The following is a 10,486-nucleotide window of genomic DNA, read 5'->3' on the forward strand; positions in this document are numbered from 1 at the left end:
TTGTAACTTTTTTACAGCTTGTTTGATATCATCGGAGGAAATTACGGGTCTGTCCATGATTGATGTACATCTTCTTGCCTCATTCTGTATCCATTCTGCCTGAGAATTATGGCTCACAGCACCGGTCTACAGTCAGCTCCAATATTCTATGGTAGTATCCATGGTTGGTAGACCACCTGTGTAATGTGCAATGTGCTTCATTGAGACTGTTATAAAACTGTCTCTAGTTGAGGCCAAATTTCCTGTTTTCAGATTTTCTCTTGTTCAATATGTTATATCGTCATAGTCTTTTCCCCAGAGCTGCAATCGTTTGCTTGAGAGTGATAATATGCAGGTCCATTTTTGTTTCAAATTCTGGGTCATCTCGACTGGTTTTTTTGTAATTTGAGAATGTGTTTGACTTTTTTTTTTTTTTTTGTCTTCAGTCATTTGACTGGTTTGATGCAGCTCTCCAAGATTCCCTATCTAGTGCTAGTCGTTTCATTTCAGTATACCCTCTACATCCTACATCCCCAACAATTTGTTTTACATACTCCAAACGTGGCCTGCCTACACAATTTTTCCCTTCTACCTGTCCTTCCAATATTAAATCGACTATTCCAGGATGCCTTAGTATGTGGCCTATAAGTCTGTCTCTTCTTTTAACTATATTTTTCCAAATGCTTCTTTCTTCATCTATTTGCCGCAATACCTCTTCATTTGTCACTTTATCCACCCATCTGATTTTTAACATTCTCCTATAGCACCACATTTCAAAAGCTTCTAATCTTTTCTTCTCAGATATTCCGATTGTCCAAGTTTCACTTCCATATAAAGCGACACTCCAAACATACACTTTCAAAAATCTTTTCCTGACATTTAAATTAATTTTTGATGTAAACAAATTATATTTCTTACTGAAGGCTAGTTTAGCTTGTGCTATTTGGCATTTTATATCGCTCCTGCTTCGTCCATCTTTAGTAATTTTACTTCCCAAATAACAAAATTCTTCTACCTCCATAATCTTTTCTCCTCCTATTTTCACATTCAGTGGTCCATCTTTGTTATTTCTACTACATTTCATTACTTTTGTTTTGTTCTTGTTTATTTTCATGCGATAGTTCTTGCGTAGGACTTCATCTATGCCGTTCATTGTTTCTTCTAAATCCTTTTTACTCTCGGCTAGAATTACTATATCATCAGCAAATCGTAGCATCTTTATCTTTTCACCTTGTACTGTTACTCCGAATCTAAATTGTTCTTTCACATCATTAACTGCTAGTTCCATGTAAAGATTAAAAAGTAACTGAGATAGGGAACATCCTTGTCGGACTCCCTTTCTTATTAGGGCTTCTTTCTTATGTTCTTCAATTGTTATTGTTGCTGTTTGGTTCCTGTACATGTTAGCAATTGTTCTTCTATCTCTGTATTTGAACCCTAATTTTTTTAAAACGCTGAACATTATATTCCAATCTACGTTATCGAAAGCCTTTTCTAGGTCTATAAACGCCAAGTATGTTGGTTTGTTTTTCTTTAATCTTCCTTCTACTATTAATCTGAGGCCTAAAATTGCTTCCCTTGTCCCTATACTTTTTCTGAAACCAGATTGGTCTTCTCCTAACACTTCTTTCACTCTCCTCTCAATTCTTCTGTATAAAATTCTAGTTAAGATTTTTGATGCATGACTAGTTAAACTAATTGTTCTATATTCTTCACATTTATCTGCCCCTGCTTTCTTTGGTATCATAACTATAACACTTTTTTTGAAGTCTGATGGAAATTCCCCATTTTCATAAATATTACACACCAGTTTGTATAATCTATCAATCGCTTCCTCACCTGCACTGCGCAGTAATTCTACAGGTATTCCGTCTATTCCAGGAGCCTTTCTGCCATTTAAATCTTTTAATGCTATCTTAAATTCAGATCTCAGTATTGTTTCTCCCATTTCATCCTCCTCAACTTCCTCTTCTTCCTCTATAACACCATTTTCTAATTCATTTCCTCCGTATAACTCTTCAATATATTCCACCCATCTATCGACTTTACCTTTCGTATTATATATTGGTGTACCATCTTTGTTTAACACATTATTAGATTTTAATTTATGTACCCCAAAATTTTCCTTAACTTTCCTGTATGCTCCGTCTATTTTACCAATGTTCATTTCTCTTTCCACTTCTGAACACTTTTCTTTCGCCAGTTTGCACTTCCTATTTATAGCATTTCTTAATTGCCGATAGTTCCTTTTACTTTCTTCATCATTAGCATTCTTATATTTTCTACGTTCATCCATCAGCTGCAATATATCGTCTGAAACCCAAGGTTTTCTACCGGTTCTCTTTATTCCGCCTAAGTTTGCTTCTGCTGATTTAAGAATTTCCTTTTTAACATTCTCCCATTCTTCTTCTACATTTTCTACCTTATCTTTTTTTCTCAGACCTCTTGCGATGTCCTCCTCAAAAATCTTCTTTACCCCCTCTTCCTCAAGCTTCTCTAAATTCCACCGATTCATCTGACAACTTTTCTTCAGGTTTTTAAACCCCAATCTACATTTCATTATCACCAAATTATGGTCGCTATCAATGTCTGCTCCAGGGTAAGTTTTGCAGTCAACAAGTTGATTTCTAAATCTTTGCTTAACCATGATATAATCTATCTGATACCTTGCAGTATCGCCTGGCTTTTTCCAAGTGTATATTCTTCTATTATGATTTTTAAATTGGGTGTTGGCAATTACTAAATTATACTTCGTGCAAAACTCTATAAGTCGGTCCCCTCTTTCATTCCTTTTGCCCAGCCCGTATTCACCCACTATATTTCCTTCCTTGCCTTTTCCAATGCTTGCATTCCAATCTCCAACTATTATTAAATTTTCATCTCCTTTTACGTGTTTAATTGTTTCATCAATCTCTTCGTATACACACTCTACCTCATCATCATCATGGGCGCATGTAGGCATATAAACGTTAACAATCGTTGTCGGTTTAGGTTTTGATTTTATCCTTATTACAATGATTCTATCGCTATGCGTTTTGATATACTCCACTCTCCTCCCTATCTTCTTGTTCATCACGAAACCTACTCCTGCCTGCCCATTATTTGACGCTGAATTAATTACTCTAAAATCACCTGACCAAAAGTCGCCTTCCTCTTCCCACCGAACCTCACTAATTCCTACTATATCCACATTCACCCTATCCATTTCCCTTTTTAAATTTTCTAGCCTACCAACCTTTTTTAAGCTTTCCACGCTCCGACTCGTAGAATGTTATTTTTTAATTTTCTGGTGACCCCTTCCTTAGTATTCCCCACCCGGAGATCCGAACGGGGGACTATTTTACCTCCGGAATATTTTACCAAGGAAGGCGCCTCCATTATTGCTATGTGAAAATGCAGAGAGCCACATTTTTTTGGAAAAAAAGCAGCTGTAGTTTTCCATTGCTTTCAGCTGCGCAGTACTCAGAGGACTGAGTGATGTTGATACGGCCGTTTAAGTCATTGTGACTCACGCCCCTAACAACTACTGAAAGAGCTGCTGCCCTCTTTCAGGAATCATTCCTTAGTCTGACTCTCAACAGATACCTCTCCGATATGGTTGCACCTTCGGTCCAGCTACTCTGTATCCCTGAGCACTCAAGCCCCCTCACCAACGGCAAGGTCTCATGATTCATAGAGGAGGGTGTGTTTGACTCTATCACTTAAATGCTGTTTACATTGGTCACGTCTTTCCTTCCACACTGACAACTTTGTGATATCACTTATGAATTTCTTTATTTTATTCTCAATTCTTCTCTTCCATTTTGGTACCTGTAATATTCTTATCGGACCTGAAGCCACCCTTGGTTCAGGATTGATGTTCTGGGCACTTAATACAGTTTTTGCAGCACATTACGCATGTAACTGTAAGGATTGCAAAGTCGATATGGTACTTGTGCTGAGAATTGTGTTAACTGTACCCAATAGTTGAAACGTCCTCTTATTTGGATATAATTTTGGTAGAGGATTTCTTTGGTTTGGATTCGTTCCAGCATACATATAAACATTCCTCTCCAATTCTTCATTGATTTTTGAGGTCTCACCTGTGTTGGGTTCTTTGCTAGATGCACTGTACTCTACTCCAGAAACGAAATAATAATAATTAATGCTGAAATAATGCTGATTGGTATCTGCATTTAAACATCAGGGTCAGTAGTAGTAATTGAGCTACTGAAATACTTAATAAAGATTTCATTTTAATCATGTTTTGTTCATTAACTGTGATAACAGGCTTTCTAAGAATATACCTAAATCGGTCACATATGTTTTGTTCAGTAAATTTGCCCAAATCTGGTCGAAGATTTTTGAGTTCAAGGTACATCTTCACATGATAGTTAATTTTGTCTTTCCCACACTGTGTTATGTATCACAGTTATCCTTATGACTCCATTTAAAACAGGCACGTGCAGAAGTTTTGTTAGGGCCTCCGACATTCAATGATAGAGGAGGAGTAACAGGAAATAATGGTAATTCTGCACTTTGTTGTTCCAAGATTTGTGATCCAGTAGCACATTCAGCACATTCCTACACTGGTGGTTTGCATGCTGTTGCACTCAGCACCAGCACCAGCTCCAGGTGTGTCCTAACGATCCTCAGGTAGTGGCCATTTCCTCAAATTATACTTCTTCAGAGACTCCATCATAAAATGGGGAGGCCTTTTATACCTACGGCCAGGTTTTAAAGAGGAATGAGGAGGGAGCTTACAAGTAAACCCAATTCACCCACTGGTTCCCGTGGAAAAGGGAGGAAGCTGAAAGAAAAAGATGGGAATATTAGGGGGAGGGATAGCAGATTGCTACTCCGATTAGTCGCCTCTTACAACAGGGGGAGATCCCGTGGGACTATTCTCCAGATGGTCCCAGTACCACATGAGGTTTATTATTATTATTATTATTATTATTATTACATTATACTATTTATCCATAAAACTGTAATGTGTTTTTGTGGTTATAGGTGAGATGGGAACATGAAGAAGATGTGGAGCAGTGCCCAGGATGTAGGCAATCATTTGCAGTGACACGAAGGAAGGTTGTTTCTTAATTATTGAATTTATCTTATTCATCTATTCTGCCTTTATCATATTCATAATTTTAAAAAATTAATTACTGGTGTTTCTATTTAAATGACACTTTTTGATCAGTTATCAGTAATAAAAAAAATTATCAATGATATGCTAGGAAGAGCACCCATAATTGCTTTAACCTTAGTAGTTTTTTTATTGACTGATACTTGATACTGCTTTGTAAAGTGAGATCTAATAAATTTTATCAAGAGTAGTGCAGTTGATGTTCTGTGACCATTAAAGTATATGATTATTTTTTCATTTTGTCATTTTTTTATTGTTAATGATTTTTGTGAGCTACATGCAAATGTGAAATTTTATATAACTTGGAAAAACAATGGTTGTTAATTTAAGCTTGTCGTGATGTTTGTGCTCATTTATACTTACTGTTATGATTGGTTTACAGAATCTAAATATGCATTTTCTGTAGACACATAATTTGTCCACATTATGTGTTTTCCTGAACACATAATCTGTGTTCAGGAAGATTGTGGAATGATGACAGATACCTCTCATGTCACAGTAGTCAAAGAACATGGGCATTCTAATTATTGTTTGAGTATGTAGGAACAAACAGGTAAGTGCAGCATCTCAGTTTGTTAATTTTTAAAAATATTTTAACCTTTTCAAGTGCATTGAATCACAGAAAATGATGCCCCTGGCAGGCAAAACAAGACCAAAACGTTCTGTGTTGAAATCTGGCAGGATTGTTAAGTCATATCAAAAATGACAAAACATTTTTATGTAACATCATTATAGGTGATTAAGATGGTTGTATGGTTGCAATGTTGAACTAAAATTCAGTCTTCAAAATCAGCGGGGAAAAGTTTATAAAGACCAAATAAAAATAAGCAGAAACAAAAGTGTGTCAGCAATAATAGCGTGTCAAGTTTGATCAAACACCAAGGTCATGTTGACAGTTTTTTTACTACAAATTATTTTAACTGGCATTATTACCTTTAGTTTTAGAAAGGGCTACAGTCCTTGTACTCTCCTGACCTGGCTACAGCATACTTTTTTTGTCTCCCTAACTCAAATTGATGTTAGAAAGAGAAAGATTCAACCTGATTAAGATCTTAATAAAGCTAGTTTCTTAATAAACCTTTAGTAAATGTTTACCTTATCAAAACTTTTTTTAGTGCTTCCTGAAGTAGTAACACCACTAAGATTAGTGTACTAAGGTCCTCTTCTTATAGAAGTCCTTCCTTTGGGGGTGACAAGGACAAATAACTCCCAGGGAAGTTCTAAAAATTTTTATAGCAAAAGTTTTGTTATTTTATTGAACAGACCATTATCCTGTTTTGAGAAACTACTAACAATAAATGGTTTCAGCTGCAAAACAATGCAAAAAAAAAAAATGGAAATTAATTGTTTGGGATTTTTCTTTTCTTCTATTGTGTTTTAAAATATTACAGATTTTTCAAATTTATTTTAATAATTATTTTTATCTTTTCAGCAACACTGTAGACATTGTGGTCGTGTGTTCTGTACACCATGTTTAACACACACAGTACTAAGCGGGCCTAACCAGCGACCATCAAAGGTTTGTGATGTGTGTCATACTCTGCTTGTGCAAGATACTGCACCGTATTTCAGCACTGAACCACCACATTCCAACAACTAATATATCGTGTATCGAATTACTCAAAAATGAATAGTACTACTAGTCTGTTTAAGTAACATCTTTGGATGAAATTTGTTAAAATGACTTAAGAGTATAATATCTTGTACACGCTATGGATATTAAAATATATTTTATTGAAATATTATGTAATATTAATTAATTATTAAATAAATAAAATTTTAAAATATTTAAATTTATTTCAAAATATATCTTTGAAAATGTCATTATGTTAATTAAGTACATACAAATTATTTGTCAGATACGTTTACACAGTTTTGACTGATTTAACTTTTTGCATGATAGCCAGTTGAAGTGACCATATGATTATCATGCTCACTTCAACTCGCTGTATTTAAAAAACCAGTATCTTTATTTAAAACCAATCTTCTTTATAAAAATCAATACTTTTTTTTATACTTTGTGATTTAATAATCAACTGTCTGTGGCAATTACGTCTGTTATGAGAAGAATTGCAGTGTTTTTATTTTCATAAATTCATTTGAGAAAGGCATTTGCATAATGTTAATGAACAATAAAAGAAAGAAGAAAAACATCTTTCATAAATGCAAGTATTAATTTTTTCCATAGTTAATTTGTTTTCCAGTTTTCTTTTAATCCATATTAGTAATATGTACTATTTAACTTAGTATTTTTTAAGTGCATTTTAAACTTCTGATATTCTGTTTAAGGCATTGTTAATCAGATATTTTGTGATTTTGCCAGACACTAAGGTCATAGATTCACTTTTAACAAGAACAAATATCCACTGCTAAGTGCAGTGGTGATAAATAATTGTTGTACTATTTTTATAATTTTAGATCAAACCTACTGACTCTTAATTTACTATCATAATCAGTATAATCAGAAGAAAAATAAAATTACATTTAGTTTAGTAACTAAATCACAAATATTAGAATTATCCAAAAATTACTCCCTGAGTATTTTAAATACATTTTTACAAAAATGTTAATGATGAAAATTCATTAAAAAGATTAAAAGTGTGTAAAATATAATTTTCTCTTAATTTTAATTGATGTAAATTTTTTTTCTTGATGAATTAATTCATCATAGAAGCTTAGAGAGAAGCTTGTATATGGAAATGGAGTATGAAAAATGCCATACCTGTCAGATTTTAACCCAGGACCCCTGGATGAAAGGCCGAGATACTACTACTTGGCCATGGAGATTGGCAGTAACCTCTTAATTAATGACCTGGTCTATATAAATTTAACAATCATGAATCTAACTCGTATTACAGTTTGTTTATCTGTATTATTTTCTCTTTTCCTTCATACTTTTTATATATATAATGGTAGTTAAATAAAAAGTACTGAAGATAAACAAAAAAATGCAATCAAAACATAATTATTTCTTATTTGGTTATCGTAATATTGTGCACTGAATTTTAACTAGATACTAAGTAAAGAGCACATTTTATTCCATTTGCATAAAGCGATATGCAAAAACATTCAGATTTATCAAAGAATTCACAGAAATTACACCACTTTACACAATTGGGCATTTTTTTAGCAAAAATAACATCATAATCGTAGTACATTTTCTATACTCACTATATCCACTATAGACATGATCCTGTGAGTACTTTTTCTCTTCTTAGGAAAACACCCATGAAAGGGAAACAATTTTCAATTGTTGAGGATATTAAAAAAAAAATTGTTGAGTGAACTGAAAGCACAGTTACACTTGGAAAGTACGAGGGTGGTCCAGAAAGTAACTTAAGTTTGTGCCTATCGTGGAGATAGGTGGCGATAGAGCTGCCATCTTGGCGTCAAAACATTTCTGCACTCAGTATACATCAAGCTGTTTTAGTGTGTGGACTGTGATTTTTCCACTTTGTTCGTTGTGAATTATTGAAATGTGTGCTTCAATAGAAAATCCTGCAAGTTGTGAGTTGTGTTCAGTGATTAGGTTTTTACTGGCAAAATACTTCAAACCAATTGAAATTCATCAGCAACTTTGTGTTGACTGATGAACTGACAGTAATAGTCAGAGATAAAATTTATGAAAATCGTTGCATTACGATTATGAAACTCTCACTTCAGTTCCCCCAAATTTCACAAAGTTTACTGCATGAAATTGTTTCAGGGAAGCTTGGTTAACACAAGTTTTGTGCAAGATGGGTGCCAAAAATCTAAGGCAGAAGATTTCTACAGTGAAGAAATTTAAAAGCTTCTGCATCGTTAAGATAAGCGCCTCAATTTAAATGGCAACTGTGTAGAAAAATAGTTTAAGATTGTCCCTTTCAAATGTATATAATAAAATTTATTTTTTTTGTTTGGTTGGTTTTTTATTTCAAAACGTAAGTTACTTTCTGGACAGCCCTCATATATTCCAGAAATTCGAGATTGGAAAAATCTTATGCATAAAGGTTGTTTATATCTTTGCAGTGCTTTCAAAGGGACAACATAATACAGGCATATTTTTTCAAATAAACAAAAATTAACAAACTTAAAAATAGTACACTACAAAGTTCACTTCGTATTCCTTTACTATGACTGTTTACTGAAGCTACTGTTTTATTTTGTTGTTGTATTTGTAAAAGCTTTCCAAGTTTATTATACTGATCTAAAGCAGCATCAATCTGTTTTTCAATTAATGCAATTATTTTGTCATAACTTCTTTAATCTGAAAAATAGTTTACCAATAAAGTAAGTCATATTCAAATCATTCAAATTATTTTTAAAATTAAAACATTTTGTTCTTTACAGTGATTGCAGATGATTATATTTAATGAGTTGACTATGCATATCAGTGCCATTAATTTATAAAAAATGTAATTGTTTTTCATCCACTTTTTCAATATATTGCACAATCTTAATTGGATATTATTTCATATTATTTCAATTATTTCAAATTATTTCATAATTTTGGTGTAGTTAAAATTTTACACTAAATCTGAGAAAACTACAAACTAGGATCTGAGCACATGGTCTCTTGATCTATAGATGAGTATGTTAACCACTATTGGCCAGAGAATGAAAAGTTAACATAAAATAAAAAATACCACTAACAAAATTTACCTAAAAATTCACTTAAGAAATTTAATTTGGAGATTTTTAAAAATTGTTATTCATAAATATTTCTCTAAAATTTACCTTTACTCATTATATTTTGGTGCTTTCAATTTGAAATATCACCTTTGACGTTCGATACGAATAAAATTAAATATGTGTTTTAACAAAAAAATCAGGCAGCAGTTATAAGGGTAGATGATGAATGGCAAACTCTGATTCAGAAAGACAAAGATGTTAACTGTTCTTATTGTTTTTAAACTTGTACGTAGAAGAAGCGCTAAAGGAACTGAAGGAAAATTTGAGAGTGGAGTAACTATTCAAAGTGACAATATGATTAATATATATATATATATATATATATATGACTAATGTATACATAACTAATAAATCTTAAGTGACAAAGTGACTAATGACAATATTCTTTGGGCCAAAAGAAAGTGGCTTATAGGAGTTACTGAATGGTGTGGCTTTTTTTATCAGAGAGAAAATCAGTTTGAAAATTAAAATTAAAAAAGAAAGATGAAATCTGATGGAAATGACAAGACAAAGAAGAATTAAATATTAAGATATATCATATTATAACAAAAGAAAATATTTAAAAATGCAGATTACTTAAAAAAAAAAAAAATTAATTACAAAAAAGAAAATTACATTAACACTAAATGATAAATCAAAAACATACTGCCATAATCAGGAAGAATGTTTTCGCAAAAAAATAAATCTGCTAGTATCAAACTTAGAATTAGA

General features: G+C 32.8%; 1 protein-coding gene across 5 annotated transcripts in view; it reads left to right on the forward strand.

Moving 5' to 3' along the window:
* Positions 1-6,896, forward strand: part of Rbpn-5 (Rab GTPase-binding effector protein rabaptin-5) — an 86,441-nt gene extending 79,545 nt beyond the window's left edge. For all 5 annotated transcript variants that reach the window (XM_075364608.1, XM_075364610.1, XM_075364609.1 and 2 more), the window contains 2 exons: positions 4,972-5,046; positions 6,537-6,896. In XM_075364608.1, coding sequence (XP_075220723.1) covers positions 4,972-5,046; positions 6,537-6,704 — 243 coding nt within the window. In that variant the 3' untranslated portion in view covers positions 6,705-6,896. The remainder of the gene's footprint in view (positions 1-4,971; positions 5,047-6,536) is intronic.
* Positions 6,897-10,486: the final 3,590 nt, after the last annotated feature.

This window comes from Lycorma delicatula, chromosome 4 (assembly GCF_047948215.1).
Source record: "Lycorma delicatula isolate Av1 chromosome 4, ASM4794821v1, whole genome shotgun sequence".
Classification (NCBI taxonomy): domain Eukaryota; kingdom Metazoa; phylum Arthropoda; class Insecta; order Hemiptera; family Fulgoridae; genus Lycorma; species Lycorma delicatula.